At 42.1% G+C, this 20,860-nt stretch overlaps 1 protein-coding gene across 2 annotated transcripts in view; it reads right to left on the reverse strand.

The window, feature by feature from the left end:
- The window catches only part of AHCTF1 (AT-hook containing transcription factor 1), a 368,321-nt gene that overhangs the window by 71,933 nt on the left and 275,528 nt on the right, over positions 1-20,860 (reverse strand). For both annotated transcript variants that reach the window (XM_033936331.1, XM_033936330.1), the window contains exon 27: positions 12,179-12,368. In XM_033936331.1, coding sequence (XP_033792222.1) covers positions 12,179-12,368 — 190 coding nt within the window. The remainder of the gene's footprint in view (positions 1-12,178; positions 12,369-20,860) is intronic.

The raw sequence follows: 20,860 nt of genomic DNA on the forward strand, positions 1-20,860 counted from the left end.
ACCTGGAACAGAAGGAGTTGCTAGGAAGGGCCAGGCGGGTACAGCAATTGCACACCGTGACCCGGAAGCCTTACCCCCGACGTCGACGAAGCAGCGGGTGTGGGGGGGACGGGACTCCTTGCTCATCGCGGCACCCAGAACAGAAGGAGTTGCTAGGAAGGGCCAGGCAGGCGCAGCGATTGCATGCCGCTGGCCCAGAAGCCTTACTCCCGACATCAGAATTGACATCGGGGGTAAGGCTTCTGGGCCGGTGGTGTGCAATCGCTGCACCCACCTGGCCTTTCCCTTCCTCTACTTTTGGCTGCAGTGAGCAACTAGCAGCAGCGGCGGCGGGCGAGTAGTGGCGGCAGTCTAAATAAGGTAACAGGGGGGATTTGCTCCATAGGATGCACCCTTGTTCCCACCCACTTTTTTGGGGGGAATAAGTGCGTCTTATAGAACGAAAAATACGGTATATGCTTCTGTCTTTGCAAACAGACTTCAAAGAGGCTCTGATTACCTGCCCTTCAAGAATACCATTATATCAAAACTCGTAAAAGAGCATTTACTCTGGCTGCACCATTTGAACTGATTAGATTGCTGTTGGAAATTTGGCTTGTGAGCAATTTCTATACTATATAAATCTACTTTCAAATGTTTTCTTAAGTATTTTCCCCCTGAGCCTGCATACTGATGGTTATGTAGTTATTAATATACTAGAGTGTAAAAGGAATGTCTGTAGTAGGACTAAATTGTCTTTTATATCTCTTTTTTATAAATATAGTGTACATAAGCCTGTACTCCACCTAAAACTGTGGCTAGAGTGGATTGTAGATACTTTAAATTTAAAAAAATCACTTTAGAGGTGACAGAAGAGCTTATTTTGGGATGTAATGAAAACAGTTCTCAGAGGGAAACTCACAGAGATTGGGATCAGGGTTAAAAAAAAAAGCCAGGAGAAAAAGTACCATATTTTTCGCTCCATTAGAAGCACCTGACCATAAGACACACCCTAAATTTAGAGGAGGAAAACAAGAAAAAAAACATTCTGAACCAAATTCTCCCTGCCAGGCTCTGCACCCAACCCCACACTCCTTGCCAAGCTCTGCACCCTGTCCCCCTCCCTGCTAGGCTCTGTACCCTGTCCCTCTTCTGGTGGTCTAGTGGTAGGCCAGGACAGAGCAGGCAGCCATGTAGGGACAGGTGAAAGAGCAGGTAGGTAGGTAGGGAGGCAGGCCTGTCCTCCCCCTCAGGCAGGCAGCAGGAAAGCCCCGATTTCTCCCTCCAGGCAGGCCCCAGCCTCTCCCCCCCAGGCAGGCTCCTGCCTCACCCTTCTCTCTCCCTACACCCCAGGCAGGCCCCGGCCTCTCCCGCCTCACTCCCTAACCCCCAGGTGGCAAGAAGCAGGCAGGCCCTGGCCTCTCACTCTCCAAACCACTCCCACCCCCGTGTACCTTTTTTTTTAAAACTTCTAAGCCTCACTTGCTGAGAGCGGCGCACAAGGGTTGCTGGCTACCTGGTCCCAGCCGCTTCTGCCGAAAACGGCAGATACGGCTGCCTCCTCTTCTGTTCTCTGGTGGCATAGTGGCGCACCAGGTTGCCTGCCTGGTCCCGCGCCGCTTCCCACGTTCTCGCGGGGCCAGGCAGGCAACTTGGTGCACCGCTATGCCACCAGAGAACAGAAGAGGAGGCAGCCATGCCTGCTGTTTTCGACAGAAGCGGCGGGTACCAGGCAGCCAGCAACCCTTGTGCGCCACTCTCAGCGAGTGAGGCTTAGAAGTTTAAAAAAAAGGTACGCCGGGGTGAAGGGGGGAGGAGGAAGAGGGCCGGCAAGAAAGAGTGGGTGGCAACATTAAAATAAGTTAATGGGGTGGAGGCGCGCTTTGCGTATTTGCTCCATTAGACGCACCCTTATTTCCACCCACTTTGGGGGGGGGGGGAAAGTACGTCTAATGGAGCTTGAATCAATTGAATTTGTTCTGGCAAGGCATTCCATATTTGAAAAGATTAGGGAAGTGTGGTGAAGTGGTTAAAGCTACAGTCTCAGCACGCTGTTCCTTGTGACCCTGGACAAGTCACTTAATCCTACCATTGCTCCAGGTACATAAGATAAGATTATGAGCCCACCAGAACAGATAGGGAAAAAATGCTTGAATACCTGAAAACAGTTGCAACTTGAACAGTTTCTTGGACAAGAGCATCTAAGAACCGTGGGAACCAAACCTGATGTGACCAACAAGGTGCTATAAGGATCATGGTGCATTGATTTTGGTGAAGTTTGGGTAGAATTTTCCCAATGAGAGGTATCAGAGGAAATGTGTAGATAACTCTGTCCTCCCAATAAATGAGGAAGGTATCAGAGTCAATGCGATTGGGGGGTATAGAGTCTGGAGCAGAAATGCGTAAGTTTTTGGTGTGTGTTGGGAGGAGGTGGGATGAGGAAGAAGAAGAAATCTATGCTCATGTTTCCCATGTGGAGAAAATCTGATGCAAGACAGTTGTGCTGAGAGACCATTTGTGCAGCTGAAGTCTGCTCAGTTTGTCTGCCAAGATATTTTGTTCCCCACTATGTATACCACTTTGAGAAGTACAAGGGCTATTCAAAAAGTATCAGACCTTAAGTTTTCTTGCGTAAACAAATAAAGCTAGGGAGGCGTGGTTTGCTACACATATGTAGGCGACCCTAATGCGCATGTTTGAAATTTTTCCCGCCTACAGAAGCTGTCAATTGCCAGCAGATCACCGATGAGTAAGTATAAGTGAGCGCCATCCAATTTTCATTTTTGACAAAATGACAGAAAAAGTTGAACACTACTGCATTAAATTTTGTGTAAAGCTTTGTGATTCCAAAGTGGAAATGATCCACAAGATTCAACAGGCCTTCGGGAATGAAGCAATGGGCACCACACAAATAAAGGAGTGGTACAACCATTTCAGAGATGGCTGCACATCAGTGGAGAGTGAAGCATGTTCTGGTAGGCCCTCAAAATCCAGAAATGAGATCGTCATTGACCAAGTGAAGACACTGGTGTCAAATCACTAAGGGGTACTACCAAGAGGTTCTGCGTCGCCTTCGTAATGCTGTGAGGCACAAACAGCCGGACCTGTGGGCAGCGGGCAATTGGCAGCTCCATCATGATAACACACCTGTCCATTCTTCACTTTTGATATGGAGTTTCCTGGCCAAACACCACACACCAGTGATTCTTCAGGCTCCCTGCTCTCCAGACATGGCTCCTTGTGACTTTTGGCTTTTTCCCAAGCTGAAAATGCCCCTGAAAGACATCATGCAGAATGTGACGGGACCAGTTGTGAACAATCTCCAAAAAGGCGTTCCAACGTTACTTCCGACAATGGCAGAACCATTGGAAGAAGTGTGTGGCAGCCCAAGGGGACTACTTTGAAGGAGATTAGTATAAGATTGTTGTATCTGAATATGAGTATTTTTTATGAATAAAGGTCTGATACTTTTTGAACAGCCCTTGTATTTCACAAGTAAAATGCCCAATTCCAAATCTAAACTAAACTAAACCTTAAGTTTGTATACTGCATCATCTCCATAAAGATAGAGCTTGGCACGGTTTACAGGTAAATTCAATGAGGGAAGGACATAATAAGAAATTAGAGGTTATGAAGAGGATAGCTAGCTTTACATTTTAAATAGATAGCTTTACATTTTGGAGAAAAGCCAGGTTTTCAGATGCTTTTGGAATAACTGGAATAAGCCAAGGTTTAGCAGTAAGGCAGGGAGGTTGTTCCAAAGCTCAGTGAATTTGAAGAAAGGGATTTCCCTAATTTACCTGCATACATGACGCCTTTTAACGAGGGGAAAGAATAGTTTGGTCTTATGTTTTTTGCCATATGAAGCTTAACTGAGGCTCTCTCTCCACTTTTCTTTTTCTTCTTTGTTTATTGATTGAGTGGGTGTGTGTCGCGTGTGTATAAGTGCAGTGGGCATCCCTTGCAGTGTCTCCGGGGGGCCCCTGGTTCCTGGTAGGACATAGTTTGAGAAACTTGTGATTTCAATTACCTCAACAAAGCTTGTTTAAATGTTACATCGGGGAATGCTAGGGAGATAAAATTCTTAGATATAATAAATGACTGCTTCTTGGAGCAACTGGTCTGGGAACCGACAAGAGGGGGGTGCTATTTTAGATTTGGTCCTCAGTGAAATGCAAGACATACTACAGAAGTTAACTGTGTTGGGGCCACTGGGAAACAGTGATCATAACGTGATCGAATTTGAGCTGATACCGGGAACATCGCAAAAGAAATCTACTGTAGGAGCGTTAAATTTTCAAAAGGGCAACTTTGATAAAATGAGGAAAATGGTTAAAAAGAAGTTAAAAGGAACGGTTGCAAAGGTTAGGACTGTAAACCAGATGTGGATGTTATTTAAAAATACTGTTGTGGAAGCGCAGAGCAGATGCATTCCACGTATCAGCAAAGGTGGAAAGAGGAGTAAACCATGGCCAGCATGGCTAAAAGGTGAAGTGAAAGAGGCTATTAGAGACAAAAAAAACATCCTTTAAAGAATGGAAAAAAGATCTGAATGAAGAAAATAGGAAGAAATGCAAGCACTGGCAAGTTAGATGCAAAGAATTGATAAAGACAGCTAAGAAAGAATATGAAGAGAAACTTGCAAAAGAGACAAAACCTCATAGCAATTTTTTTTAGATACATCAGAAGCAGAAAACCTTTGAGGGAATCTGTGGGACCATTGGATGATCAAGGAGCGAAAGGGGCGCTCAGGGAAGATAAGGCCATAGCAGAAAGACTGAATGAATTCTTTGCTTCGGGCTTTATGGAAGAAGATGTAAGCGATCTACCTGAACCGGAAATGGTTTTCAAGGGTGATGAGGTGGAGGAACTAAAAGAAATCTCGGTGAATCTGGAAGATGTACTGAGCCACATTGACAGGTTAAAAAGTGATAAATCGCCAGAACCAGATGGTATACATCCCAGGGTATTAAAAGGACTCCAACATGAAATTGCTGACCTGCCGTTAGTGATCTGTAACCTGTCGCTAAAATCGTCTGTAGTACCTGAAGATTGGAGGGTGGCCAATGTTACGCTAATTTTTAATCAGGGCTCCAAAGGAGATCCGGGAAATTACAGACCGGTAAGCCTCACTTTGGTGCCGGGCAAAATGGTAGAAACGATTATAAAAAAATAAAATTGTGGAACACGTCGACAAACATGATTTAATGAGACAGAGTCAGCATGGGTTCAGCCAAGGGAGATATTGCCTCACAAATTTGCTTGACTTCTTTGAAGGTGTGGATAAAGGTGAGCCGGTTGATATAGTGCATCTAGATTTTCAGAAAGCTTTTGATAAAGTTCCTCATGAAAGGCTCCTGAGAAAATTAAAGTGTCATGGGGTAGGTGGCAAAGTTCAGTTGTGGATTAGGAATTGGTTATCGAATAGAAAACAGAGGGTAGAGTTAAATGGTCATTTTTTTCAATGGAGGAGAGAAAACTGTGGAGTGGCGCAGGGGTCTGTACTGAAACCGGTGCTATTTAACTTATTTATAAATGATCTGTAAATTGGAACGACGAGTGAGGTGATTAAATTTGCAGATGACACTAAACTATTCACAGTTGTTAAAACGCATGTGTATTGTGAAAAATTACAGGCGGACCTTAGGAAATTGGAAGACTGGGCATCCAAATGGCAGATGAAATTTAATGTGGACAAATGCAAAGTGATGCACATTGGGAAGAATAACCTGAATCACAGTTACCAGGGTCCTTCTTGGGGATTAGCGCCCAAGAAAAGGATCTGGGTGTCATCGTAGACAATACGATGAAATCTTCCACCCAATGTGTGGCGGCTTCCAAAAAAGCAAATAGGATGCTAGGAATTATTAAAAAAGGGATGGTTAACAAGACTAAGAATGTTATAACGCCCCTGTATCGCGCCATGGTGCGACCTCATCTGGAGTATTGCGTTCAATTCAAAGAAGAGCGACAAAGATGGTAAAGGGGATGGAATTCTTCTCGTATGAGAAAAGACATACGGTTAGGGCTCTTCAGCTTGGAAAAGAGATGACTGAGGAGAGATATGATTGAAGTCTACAAATTCCTGAGTGGAGCAGAACGGGTACAAGTGGATCAATTTTTCGCTCCGTCAAAAATTACAAAGATTAGGGGACACTCGAAGTTACAGGGAAATACTTTTAAAACCAATTGGAGGAAATTTTTTTTCACTCAGAGAATAGTTAAGCTCTGGAACACATTGCCAGAGGATGTGGTAAGAGCGGATAGCGTAGCTGGTTTTAAAAAAGGTTTGGACAAGTTCCTGGAGGAAAAGTCCATAGTCTGTTATTGAGGAAGGCGTGGGGAAACCACTGCTTTCCCTGTGTTGGTAGCATGGAATATTGCTACACCTTGGATTTTGGTCAGGTACTAGTGACCTGGATTGGCCACCATGAGAACAGGCTCCTGAGCTTGATGGACCTTTGGTCTGACCCAGTTCTTATGAAATCACGAAGGAGAAAACTACATACCTCTCCTCCTTCCTCTGATCCTATCCCCATCCATCTACTGATCACCATCTCTCCTACTGTCATCCCTGCTATCTGCCATATCCTTAATCACCGTCTACTGCGACTGTACCCGATGCCCTCAAACATGCTGTAATTATGCCGCTTCTCAAAAAACCATCGTTGGACCCTACCTGCCCCTCCAATTATTGCCCCATCAACCTCCTCCACTTCTTATCCAAGATACTTGAACTTGCTGTTCACCTCCGTTGTCTTGACTTTTTCGTCTTGAATCATCGTTGACCCACTTCAATTGGGCTTTCGCCCACTACATCACCTTTACTCCATCCTCATCCTCCTTAATCTATCTGCGGCCTTCGACACTGTAGATCACTGTCTACTCATCGATATGCTGTATTCACTTGGATTTTCAGAGCTCTGTTATTTCATTGTTTTCTTCCTATCTTTTTCATCACACTTTTAGCATATGCTCTGGAGGATCTTCCTCTGCTGCCATTATGCTATCAGAAGTATACCTCAGGACTGTTCTGGGACCTCTTCTTTTCTCCATCTTCCTCCCTTGGACTAATCTCCCATTGCTTCCAGTACCATCTCTATGCTGATGACTTACAAATTTACCTCTCTACACCTGAAATTTCTACAGTTATCCAAGCTTGAGTCGCAGCCTAACTGGCTGACATTTCTACCTGGATGCATTTAAAATTAAACACGGCAGAGTGTGAACTTCTTATCTTTCCTCCTAAATCTACCTCTCACCTTCCTCCATTTTCTATTTTGGTGGATAACATTCTCATTCCCTCCCCCCCCCCCCCCCCCCCCGTCTTGTCGTAACTCAACCTTGGGGTCATCTTTGACTTATCTCTTTCCTTCTCTTCATATAACCAATGGACAGCCAAAACTTGTCACTTCTTTCTATACAAAGTCACTAATATTTGAACTTTCCTTTCTGAGCATGCTGCCAAGACCCTCATCCATACTCTCGTCAATTCTCGCTTGGATTACCGCAACTTGCTTCTCGAGTGTCTTCCACTAAGTTATCTCTCTCCTGTTCAATCTGTATAAGGGGAAAATTTGACCAGACTAACTTCTGCCATTCAGCTCACACATCTTCCACAACTCAAGAACAGCCCAGCGCTGGAAACTGCCACTTCCCTCTCTATGTCAAGTCTGGAGGAAATTGCTCTTCGAGTTCACCTTCTTTGACTTTGAAGCACCACCAAACAAATGAATTAAGATTCCTTTGCCTTAGGGTCACAGAAACATGATGGTAGATAAAGGCCAGTCTGCTCATCTGCAGGATCCACTGCCGCCTCCTCCCCTAAGAGATCCCATGGACCTATTCCATGCATTCTTGAATTCATACAGTCTTTGTCTCCACCACCTCTACCAGGAGACTATGCCACACATGTACCTCTGTTTAAAAAAAAAAAAAAAAAAGTATTTCCTTATATTATGCCCGAGCCCATCACTCTCTTAACTTCATTCTATGCCCTCTCATTCCGGAGCTTCCTTTCAAATGAGTCTCCTCGTGTGTATTTATGTGACACAGGTAGTTAAACGTCTCTATCATATCTCCACTCTCCCTCCTTTCCTCTGAAGTATACATATTGAGATATTTATCTCCATATGCCTTATGACGAAGACCACTGATCATTTTAGTAGCCCTCCTTTGGACTGACTTTTTTTTTTTTTGAAGGTGCGGTCTCCAGAATTGTACACAATATTCAAAATAAGTTCTCACCAGTTTTATATCGAGGCATCAATACCTCTTTTTTCCAACTGGCAATAACTCTCCTTCTAGCTTTCACTGTTGCCTTTTCAACCTGTTTGCCCACCTTAAGATCATCACATACTATCACACCCAAGTCCCGTTCCTTTTATACACAAAAGTTCTTCACCCCCTAAACTTTAATATTCCATCGGATTTTTGCAGCCCAAATGCATGATCTTGCATTTCTTAGCATTAAATCTTATCTGCCAATTTCAGACCATTCTTCAAGCTTCAATAGGTTCTTCATCATATTATTCACACCATCAGAGGTGTCTACTCTATTGCAGATTTTGGCATCATCTGCAAAGAGGCAAATCTTAACCTGACAGGAGATGGACTTGGGGGAGATCATGGAGAGGGGAGATGGACTTGGGGGAGAGGGGGAGATGGACTGGAGAGGGAGAGAAGATGGATGAGAAAGATGAACTTGGTGGAGGGGGGGAAGATGGATGGTGGAGGGGAGGGACTTGGGGACATCATGGAGAGGGGAGATGGACTTGGGGGAGGGAGAGATGAACTTGGGAGAGATCATGGAGAGGAGAGATGGGGGAAGGAACAGAAGAAATAATGGATCTAAAAACAGGAGAGGGAGAGATGGTGGACAAAGGGATTAGGGAGGGAAGGAACAGAAAGGGAGAGAAGTTGGACTCAAGGGATGGTGTGGGGGATATAGAGAAACTGGATAGGAGGGTAGTTAGAAAGAGAAAGGGAGAGCTGGTAGGGAAGGAGGGAGAGATGCTGGATGAACAGGTAGTTGAGAAAAGGAGAGATAGTGGATCTGGGGATAGTGGGGTCCATCGCAGCAGCTACGGGAATAGAGATGATAAAAAAAGGAAAGATGCCAGACCTCCAAGGGAGGGAAGGGAAATGGAAGGGGAGGACAGAGATGGAAGATGGATGGTTAGCACAGAGAAAGAAGAAAATGACAAATGGACAAGAGACCCTGTCAAGCGAGTTATCAGAAGACGTTTGTCGCACAGCCTGGGACCAAAATGATTTGAATAATGATCAGCAACAAAAGATAGAAAAATTAATTTTATTTTCTGTTTTGCGATTATAATATGTCAGATTTGAAATGCGTATCCTGCCAGAGCTGGTATTAAACCAAAAATGTGAGCTAGGATTTAACAGAGAGAGGAAAGCCTTTTTTGTTTATTTTGTTTACACCACAGTGCCAGTGTGAGTGGAAGAGGGCAAAGGGGGTAGAGTAGGTAGACAGGCTATAAAATAAACCCACCAGGATGTTTGAAAAACAAAACACACCACCCAATTGGGCAGGAAAATCGAATCGATAGGCTGAATCGAATCAAAATTTTTTTCCCTGAATCAAGCAGTACTAATGCGCACTGATGTCATAGGTCCCACCTCTATTCTTTCACGTTACGTTCACTCTGGTTAAAAGCAATCACGTTCTGACGTGGATGAACCACGTGTTTCGGAACAGCAGTCTAGGCCTGGCCAGGTGTTCAAACTTTCAGAACTGCAACATGGCGTTGCGTGGACAAAAAAATCATTGTTTTTGGCTGAACGTGTCGATGTCTTAAAGAGACTTGACCAAAGGGAGAGTCAGATCTCTATTTCAAAACATTACAGCATTCATCCTAGATTTTTCGGATTTACAAAAAAAAAAAAAAAAAAAAAAAAAGCAAGCCATATTGAAAGACTGGCAAAACAATAGCAATCTTACGGAAAATAATTGGGAAGGCTGGAGATGTTGAATAGGCATTGCTGAAGCTAGAAGTCGACAGCTACCAACCAATCAGTGGACCTCTGCTGATGGAGAAATAAGCACAGTTATCTGAAGAACTGGGCGTAGAAGACTTCAAAGCTACAAACGGATGGTTAGAGAGGTGGAAAGTTCATAACAGCATATAATTTAAGAAGCAGCATGGCGAAAAACAAGATGCGGATGAATCTGGTTCAGAAAGACGGGTCATGGAAGTGTTGCCATCAGTCATTGGTGGATATGAACCATGTGATGTTTTCAACGCCGATGAGATGGGCCTGTACTGGCATGCCAACTCTGACGGAACATTGGTTTTCAAACGCAGCGAAACTGTTGGCTTCAAGGTGCCAAAGGAACAATTGACATTGCTGCTCAATTGCAATATGGATGGTAGTGAAAAACTCGATTGGGAAGAATCGAAATCCTCGGTGCTTCAAAAACATTAAATGCCTGCTTGTTGAATATGAAAGCAACAAAAATGCATGGATGACAGCGACATTGTGGATTGAATGGCTGCAGAAGCTTGACAATCTGATGAGAAGGTGTAGGAGGCACATTGTAATGCTGTGTGATAACTGCACAGCACACAGCAATAACATAAGACTAACCAACATCAAACTTGTGTTTCTGCCGCCAAACATGACCTCTGATCCAGCCGATGGACCAAGGAATAAATCGCAAACTTCAAATGTCATTACAGGTCACTCATCCTAATATATGTGATAGCAGTGATTGATGCAAGCATGGAATCCAGCTCCCCAGCTACTGAGCATGCAAGAAAAATGATGGTGCTCGACTCTCTTCATATGGTACAGGAGGCATGGAGTTGATTCTCATCATCAATGATTTCAAATTGCTATCGACAGGCGAGCTTCGTTGTCACATCTGATGAGACAACTGAAGCTGATACTTCGTCCATTGAACTTCCCAGTTGGGACTCTTGTCACAAGAGTTTGAGTTGTATGTCGCCGTTGACAACGATGTGCCCACATTATCTGACAGCACTAATTCCGAAATCTGTACAATCATAAAGAACACTGCAGACAACCAAGAGTCTGATGAGGATGGCAATACTGCTGTTGTCATCACGACTAATGAACCATCTGCAGAGATTGTTTCGTTCTCGGACGCACTGAAGTCCCTACACATGCTGTGTTGTTATCTGGAGATAAATAGATGTCACGACTATGGACAGTTTTACAGCATCAGTAGTCAGATACAGCCTGAATCGTGCAATCTGCTTGCAAAAAACAATGACTGATTATTTCAGCAGAATGTTGGTTTAAAAAAAGGTTTACAGTGTACAGTATTGCATTAGACGGAACAGTGTTGTTTCTATAACTGAACCGTATTACATTGTATTCAGTATGTTTTTGTTGAATAAAAGTTCTACTGCATTTGACTACAGAATACCGTGATTTTTCATGACTAAAAAATGGTACTCTGTTTAAGCGCATGTGGCGATCCGGTCCGAAGGGCTTGCACTTAAGTGGAGTCGACTGTACCTGTACTAGCAACTCTATTGAATGTCCATATCAAACTGTCCTTTGTAATTTCCTGGGTAACTGAACCAACCTCTTGTAATCTGACCTTGAACTGAATAGGTAAAGGTGGAATAGAAAACCCGATTAACATATTGCTATTTGTTTATAAAGCCAAGTCTTTGACTCGGTGACTTCCTGTTTATTGGTTCCTAAGAGCACTTTAAAACACCATCCTTTTCTCTGCCAAATAAAGTTATGATATGGCATATGGTTAAAGTGAGGAGAAAAGTCAAGACTGCAGAAAAAGCCCCTATAGTGGCAGCCATTCCCATATCAACAAGAAAACCAGTAGTCACAATTAATGTATTTTAGTTCTGAACGAAGGTGGTCCTGGGTCAAGTATTAAAAAAAATAAAAAATAAACAACAGAGAAGAGGTCACCAAACTCAATCTTCAAGGATTACGCCATTGGGTTTTCAAGATTTCCATAATGAATATGTATATGAACTATTTGCGTATAATGAAAGTCATTGTAGAAATTCAGAAAGCCTAATCACATTGCAACCCTGGAGAACAATATTTAGGAATATCTGACAGAGAACGTTAATGAACAATTCAGACCCACTATTTATGCAAACACATGACAGAATACTTAGTATACAGGGTTTTTTTTAATGATTTAACAAATTGAATGTCTTATATTTTCACTCACTCTGACTACAGGTGGCGTTTCAAGTAAGTTGAGTTCTGATGCTCTTGAAATGCTTTTCAACTGTGTTGATTTCTGTAAGCTCAACTGTACTGGGCTACACACAGTTGAATATGTAGCAGCTTTAATAGGTGTATGCTGATTACTCTCCTTTGATGTGTGTCGAACAGGATGAACAACAGAATCTAATAATCTGTCAAAACATAAGAAATGACTATTTTTCAGTATGCATCTGAAAAACAAAGAAAAATCCAATGGATCTGCAGTAAAAGGCGAACACCAAAAACAAGGAAAAGACTGCAGGATGGAATGTACAGGAATCTTTATTAAAAAAACCATACAAAATTGTAATCCTTAAAAAATGGCTCTCATATACATGAAGTACGGACCCAACACTGAGGACCAAAACGCTGTATCAATCCATAGGTCCACCAGGTTCTCCTTCTGTGCTGACGCATGGGGTGAGTTCAGCTACTTTCGGCTCAGAAGGAGAATTTCTTGCCTCCAACTCAAAATCTTTGATGATTTCATTACAACGTTGTTTTCCGCATTACTCTCTACATGTGATATAATGGACATCCCGGACCCCTGAGGAAGGAGTGTATCTCTGAAACACAGACCGTGTTGGGTCCGTACTCCATGTATATGAGAGCCATTTTTTAAGAATTACAATTTTGTATGTTTTTTTAAAAATAAAGATTCCTGTATTTTGTACATTCCATCCTACAGTCTTTTCCTTGTTTTCAGTATGCATTTGTACATCATAGCTTCAAGATAAAAATGTTTTACTTCACTTGAACAGTACACAAGTGTAAACACTAGGGCTGTACATCAATTAAAAATTTTGATCACATGATTAATTGCAATTAAAATTTTTAAATCACACAATTAATCGTATGAAGGGGCCCCTTACATTTCCTTTTGTATGGTCATCAATATATAGACAGCAGATCTAAATTCTCAAAACTGACACATTTCAATTCAATTGTCCCACAGTAAGGAAGGTATTACATCCCATTACCCTCCCCCCTTACTAAACAAAAAATAGAATCATTTCTTACCCTTATTTGGCGATTCTTTTTGGTTTTGTTTTCAATAAATTTTTATTAACTATTTTGTTGAGCATAAAGGATTCTTTACAACAGCCCCTCAAGGTGGTGCAAATGCGCAAAACTAAGAAGCATCAAATATACAACAGAAAAATTCACCTAACTTCCCCAAATCCCTCCTCCCCCCCATTTCAAAATCCCATGAGTACCATACAGTAGAAATCAGCTAGGAAAAAAAAAAAAAAGAAAACAGTGAAGTCGCCCCAATTTACTTATGTAAAATCAAGTCCAATTGAGTCAAAAATTCCCGAGTCGGGTCATAGCAAACCTGATGTTTATCAGTCAATTTTTCCAGTTCAACCAAGGATGTCAACTTCAAGTGCCAATCCAGAAGTGTTGGCCCACATGATTGCTTCCATTTAAGTGCTATTACACATTTAGCAACTATAAAACAAAGTCTCTTAAAGCGCATCTGCCTTGCCTATTATGGAGACCCCAACAGACAGACTCGATGGTCCAACAAAACAGACATACACAGGCCCAATCCCATAACATGAATAACTGAGGACCAAAAATGCTGTATCAATCCATAGGTCTACCATTTATGATAAAAAGTTCCTTTCTCAATCAGACATCGCTAACAAGCATCTGTGGCAGCACTAGGGAACATAGATTTAATACGAGCATGAGAGAACTTTATATGCATTTTATTTAACACACAAAGAGAAGATTTAGAAACCTTAATAATCACTCTCTTCCACTCACAATGATTAAGCTCTATATCCATGGCAGATTCCCAGGATGACATAAATTTATAGTTTAAAAACTTGATTGCTAAAGAATCTATATAGCAATGAAATTGGGCCCTTCAATTTTTCTAAGACCATACATAAATTTTCCAGTTTTTCAGTGTCATCGGTATCCTCCTGTAGCCACCCTTGACTAGCAATATATAGTTTAATTTGTAGGTAGAAAAATACATCGCCAGGAATTAACTGATACAAATCTTGCAATTCCGTGAAAGAGACCATTTCACCCACATCTAAAAACTGATGAAACCTATGTAAGCCTTGTTTTTCACAGCACAAAATTACCACCCCTTCCCTACCCAGCTGGTGAGTTCAAATCTGAGAGAGGAAAAAGACGAGATACTTCTTTTTCACTGTATGCTAAAGTTCCAACAAGTGATGAACATGGGAGGCCTAGTAACACCATACCAAATTTGGCAGCCTCTACTTCCCCATTCCGCACCCTGTCACAAAATAGATTTAATGCACATATAGTGTAGGCAGTCTTAGTAAGGTAAACACAATTGTTCACTTCATAAATATATATACCTTAAGTATTCAGACTAACAGAACTCAGCGGTGCTGCTGTGTGACAAGGCTTCAACACACAGACTTGATAGCACCAAAATCGTCTTCTGTCTACAATTTTTAAATTATGTTTTTCTCTTTTAAATATTTTTAAGATTTTTAAATTAACTTCTAATTAAATTATTTAAATCTTTAGATACTCATCTCTTAGAAGCATAGTATAGGGGATCTCATCTGACATAGAACTATGCTTCGCCCCATAGAGGCTGTATATAGGTATTTCCCCTTAGTAATGCCGGTTCCGTGTTTGCTGCTGAATATGGGGCGAAACATAAGAACATAAGATTTGCCGCTGCTGGGTCAGACCAATGGTCCATCGTGCCCAGCAGTCCACTCACGCGGCAGCCTTTAGGTCAAAGACCAGTTCCCTGTTTGAGTCTAGCCTTACCTGTGTATGTTATGTTCCAGCAGGAACTTATCCAACCTTTTCTTGAATCCCTGAAGGGTGCTTTCCCTAATACTATGTTTCTAAGAGACGAGTATCTACAGATTTAAATAATTTAATTAGAAATTAATTTAAAAATATTAAAAATATTTAAGAGAGAAAACCAATTTAAAAATTGTAGACCGATGATTATTTTGGTGCTATCAAATTTGTGTGTTGAAGCCTTGTCACACAGCAGCACCGCTGAGGTCTGTTAGTTTGAATACTTAAGGTATATATATTTAAGAAGTATACAAAATGGATTTAGCCAACCTTGGGGAATTATGCCCCCAAACAAACCGATAAAAATCTGTAAGGTCTCAAGAGCACCCTAGGAACTAAAATAGGAAGAGACTGAAAGAAAAATAACAAATGAGGGAGAACATTTATTTTATAAACAGCTATCTTCCCCCACCAAGGTAACCACAAAGAATGCCATTTAGTTAAGTCAGACTGAATCTGACACAATAAGACATCATAATTCTGAGAATACATCTCTGTAGGATTACTAGTAATTTGCAACCCAATATATTTAATCTGGGTGGGCACCCATTTGAATGGATAAGCTGATTTGAGACCATCCTTCTAGAGTAACTCCCAAATTTCAGATTTATCATAATTAACTTTAAACCCTGCCGCCTGACCATAAGATTTTAATTCTGCCATAATCATAGGCAAGGACCGTGCAGGAGAGCCCACATAGAACAAGAGATCATCTGCAAATAAAGCCAACTTATGTTGAGTCCCCCACCCAAAACCCCACAATATCCAGATTGTCCCGAACTATCTAGGCCAAAGGCTCGATGGAAAGGGCAAAAAGTAGTGGGGAATGAGGACAAACTTGCCTAGTTCCCCGCTATATAGAAAAAAACAAGGGAATAACCTCCATTTACTTTTGCTCGAGCCAAGGGTGCCTCAAAGTTTCTGAATCCAGGTACAAAAACACTCTCCCAATCCCATCCTTTGGAGCACTTGCCATAAAAAAGCCCTTCAGACCCGGTCAAACGCCTTCTCCACATCTATCTATGGACAACAATAAAAGCAGTGACTGGGTCTGACCAAGTAGGTACCTAAATGGTTTACAATAGAATGAGTCAAAAAAAGTTTAAAATTTAGAAATAACAACTGGCTAAGAACAAACCAATGCAGAATTCAAATTATACACAATACCTCAAACACCCAAGACACTACTGAGATTATTCTTCGTGTCCTTACTGGGGTGAAGTGTTCATCATCGGTCTTGTACCTGGATTCATTATTTAGTACAGGCAAAAAATTTTTAATCTAATGTGGTGGAAAATTCAAATAAAGAAGAGCACTTAACTTTTGGCCCGACGGCTACCCAGCCGTTTCACTGATAAATTTCCTCAGGGGCTGATACTCCTCAAAATCACACCTCTGTCTTTTTGGACTTTTGAGGTGGAATGTACTCGTATGCTCTCCTCACACCACGAGATAAAAGAGGGAACATATCAGACTGACATACTGGAAACAAGACGGGAGGAGAGGCATGGTAAGTTAATAAATACATCGAGATTGAAAATAAAAATAAAGGGTGGAAAGTGGTGGAGGAGAAAATACATTATGGTAGGGCTCGCTTCAAAAGAAGCATTTTGCCAAGTCCAGAGCACAATATTAATATTATTCCCCATATGGCTGCCTAGAAGGAAGGAGGAGGTTGACAGGAGGCAGGCACACACCCGCTAGAGGGGGGCATGAACTTGGGGCACATTGGGACACAGGAGGGAGGGACGGTAGGGGAGAAGCACTAACTTGGGGCACAGAATGGAGGGAGGGAGCGCATTGGGACACAGAAGGGAAGGAGGGGGCATGAACTTGGGATAAAGGAAGGAAGGAGGGAGAGATCACGAACTTGAGACATAGGATGTAGGGAGGAAGGGAAAAAGATGCTGAGGTAGGGGAGGGAATAGAAAGCGAGAATTGTTAGGCATGGGTGTCTGAGTGAAAGGGAAAGAGATGGTGCACATGATGGTGGAGTGAATAGAGGGAGAGATGCTCCATGGTACTGGAGGGGGGTGATAGAAGGAGCAATGTTGGGTATGGGGCTGATAGGCAGGAGCAAAAAAAATTGCAATAGCACTTATTACTTTTTGTAACAGAGCAATGCTGCTCTTTGAAAGACTGCAAAAACATGCACATTTTCAAAATTGTTTTGTGAATGTTGATTAAAAAGTGATATAATGGTGGCGTTTTTACTATGCCTGTTTTACATTTTCATAGTTTAATCGTAACATCTACCAGTAGCAACTAATCAAAACCATACAATTTACCACCTTTTATAAAGAGAGAAAATTAATGTGGAGCAGAATTGAGCTCAGCCTATTTGGTCCGGGCCTTCAAAAACAGTCCCTGTTTCTCATGTGTGCCCTTTGGGAAAATTAATTGCCCACCCCTGCTCTACTCTAATGGCCCTAACAGTGCAATACAGTGACCATCAATACCTTTCACCCCCACATAAATACCATCTGTTTCCCTTCTAAATCCTCTTCCTCCTGTAAACTGTACCCAACAGCTTCTTCCTTTTATAAGTTGCATTTTTCCTCATTTGTCTCCCCATCCATTATCCTGCTATCAATTACTCTCCTTTCTTCCTCCCACTTCCCTTCCTGTTGCCATACCCACCTCTTTTCCTATTCTGAACCCATGCCCCACACTCCCTTTGGCCCTTGAACTCTTCCCTTGCTCTGTCCACCATCCCTTCATCCTCTTTTACCCCATCCTCTAATTTCTTTCCATCCAGCCCAGACCAATATCAACAAGGTAGGGAGAACAGGTTACCTCCTCTCTTCCTCCCACTTCCCTTTCTATTGCCATGCCCCCCCTTTCCCTATTTTGACCCCAGCCCCACACTCCCCTTAGGCTAGGGGTGTCAAAGTCCCTCCTCGAGGGCCACAATCCAGCCAGGTTTTCCCCAATGAATATGCATGAGATCTATTAGCATACAATGAAAGCAGTGCATGCAAATAGATCTCATGCATATTCATTGGGGAAATCCTGAAAACCCGACTGGATTGTGGCCCTTGAGGAGGGACTTTGACACCCATGCTTTAGGCTCTTGAACTCTTCCCTTGCTCTGTCCACCATCCCTTCATCCTCTTTTACCCCACACTCTAATTTCTTTCCATCCAGCCCAGACCAATATCAACAAGGTAGGGAGAACAGAGTAGAAAACCAGGTAGATGCTACTTACAAATCCCTGAACATCAGGTTTTTTGGGTGAGGTGGGGGTTAGACTGGTCTAGTAGGAATGGAAGAAAATAAATTATCACTAAGATCAACTTCCACTTTCCTTTTCACCCTGCTAGACCAGTCCATATCATCTGCTATCATCTGTGGGCCAAACATCATTCTTGCAGTACTTCAGAAAAGAATGCAAAGTTGCTTATCTGTAACAGGTGTTCTCCGTAGACAGCAGGGGAATGCAGCCACACTTGCTGGTGAAGTCCCTGGATTGAGTCTGCTTGGCAGAACTCTCCCCTAGAAACAGTAGTATTTTTTTTCATTATTTTACTACTGTGCTTGTAAGCTCCAGTAGTCTGTCGAGACTACGATGGGAGCTCACGGCAGCCATTTCCTATGAGTGATCTGCATGCTAGACCACCAGGTACGGTTTTGGGAAGTCTCAGAGGGATTAAGTAAGGTCCAGGATTCCGGGGGGTGGGTCAGAACCGGCCCAAATATTATTCACGGTTTTTTAATATTCACTGGCTCTGCTCCTAACCCCTGTGAATATTGAGGGAGAAGTGTATTTGGTAAGAGGGGATGGCGAGCGGGCAAGTGTGGCTGCATTCCCCTGCTGTCTACGGAGAACACTTGTTACAGGTAAGCAACTTTGCTTTCTCCGGAAACAAGCAGGGGAATAGCAAGCAACACTTGCTGTTGAGTCCCTAGCTTAAAACCGAGATGGATGAAGGAAAAACTTATAGCACAAATAAATTTCGGAAGACTGACTGCCCAAACTGTATGTCTTGCACTGAACTTTGAACCAGACAACAGTGCTTAATGAACATACAAACAGAGTTGCTGACCTGCAGGTATTTGAAATTAGGACTGATCTAAAGTTTGCAATTGAGAAAGATGAAGCTTGTATTTGATGTACTCAAATCTGTCCTGCCATTGGTGTGAAGCGACGCTGGATTAATCACTGTCCATTGAGAGAGGTCCTAAACACCGCCCGAGTGCTCCAACTGCCTGTTAAACACCTGAAAAATTCATTGGTAGCGTGCATCAATTACAAATTTTACATTAGGACGTTAGCAGCCTCGGTGAACTTACAGCACCATTGGCGCAAAGTGTCACCGGATTAGAGCCACTGTCCATGAGGGGAAAACCAAAGTGTCTTCGCAGTCCTAAGACCACCGGTTTAACTAAAAAAAAAAATTGCCGACAGAAAACAGTATCAGCGATTCTGCGCTGCTGACTTATGAAGAGAATTTGTTTCTTTTTTGAGAGGAGGAAATCCGGTCTGTTTTATGGGGTGTGGTTTGTTTGTTTTTTTATTTAAAAAAAATAAATAAATATATATACTAAAATTAAAAGTTCTTGCCTTGGGGACTTGGTTTTTTTGTGTGTGAGGCAAGAAGGGGAGAGTTGTGACCTGCTAGAAGCCCAGTCTAAGAAAAAACTGACAGTTCAGGAGTCCCAGAGGTAATCAGGATGTGGCTTTGAGCCTTTAGTCATGGTATGGTGGGAAAAGATGACAGCCCACAGGAAGGTAGTATTAGGATATTGTATGGTTCCAGAAAAAAGAAGGATTGATTGAAATATCCAGGTTTTACTTCCATTGAAAATGGTTTTACTTCCATTGAAAATGGAAGTAAGGAGAACAGATTGAGACATCTGTGTGTTACTTCCATTAAAAGCAACTTGGCCACACCACAAAAATACAAGAGGCCAATTTATGTTTAACATGTAGCAGGCAGTAATCAGCTTTGACAGGATACTGTTCTCCAGTGATCTGGTAAACTGTGGCGAACATGGCTCAAGATTGGGCCTTCCTTCTGGAAGTCAGGGCCAAACCATTGTTCACCACTACCCTGCAGATTTTCAAGAGTCAGAAGGTCGCAGTTTGGCATATGTTTGTTTTGTTTAATTTGTTTTCTATCCCATTCTCCCCAAAGAGCTCAGAATGGGTTACGGGTTAACATACACAATATATAGTTAACAGGTTATAATTTGCCATAGTTACAGTACAAGTTTCTTTTTTTTTATTTATCATTTCAAGTTATCATTACATCACAATGATAAGGAAATACGGAAATACAATACAATCAGTACTTGCTGATAAGCAAAAATTAACACAAGGTAATATTACGTTCAACATAGTCCACAATAGGAGAAGAAGAAAAGAAAAAAAAACCCAAGCCCTTGGGGCAGGGATACATTAACCTAAATTAGAGTTCTAGGAAAAAAGGGCAGTTACAACCTTCCATTAATTAACACCACACCATCCTGATTCAATCCAGATGCATAGAGACACCTTTACCTTTTAAAAAGAAACCTAATTGGGCAGGTTCAAAGAATACATATTTACTTCCCTGAAGGGAAACCACACATTTACAGGGAAATCTTAACTGAAAAACTGCCCCTAATGAAATCACTTTCATACAGTATGATAGGAATTCTTTTCTTCTAGATTGCGTCTATTTTGAGACATCAGGAAACATATATATTCGTCCTCCCAAATAGGATACTTGTTTCAAATTAAAGTACAATTTCAGCAGCATTTCCTTGTCCTGATGAAATATAAGAGAGACTAAAGTAGCCCGACCCTCTATTTCAAAATCAGATGATTGTAATATATCAGTTAGATCCA

Source organism: Geotrypetes seraphini, chromosome 3, assembly GCF_902459505.1.
Source record: "Geotrypetes seraphini chromosome 3, aGeoSer1.1, whole genome shotgun sequence".
NCBI classification, from domain to species: Eukaryota; Metazoa; Chordata; class Amphibia; order Gymnophiona; family Dermophiidae; genus Geotrypetes; species Geotrypetes seraphini.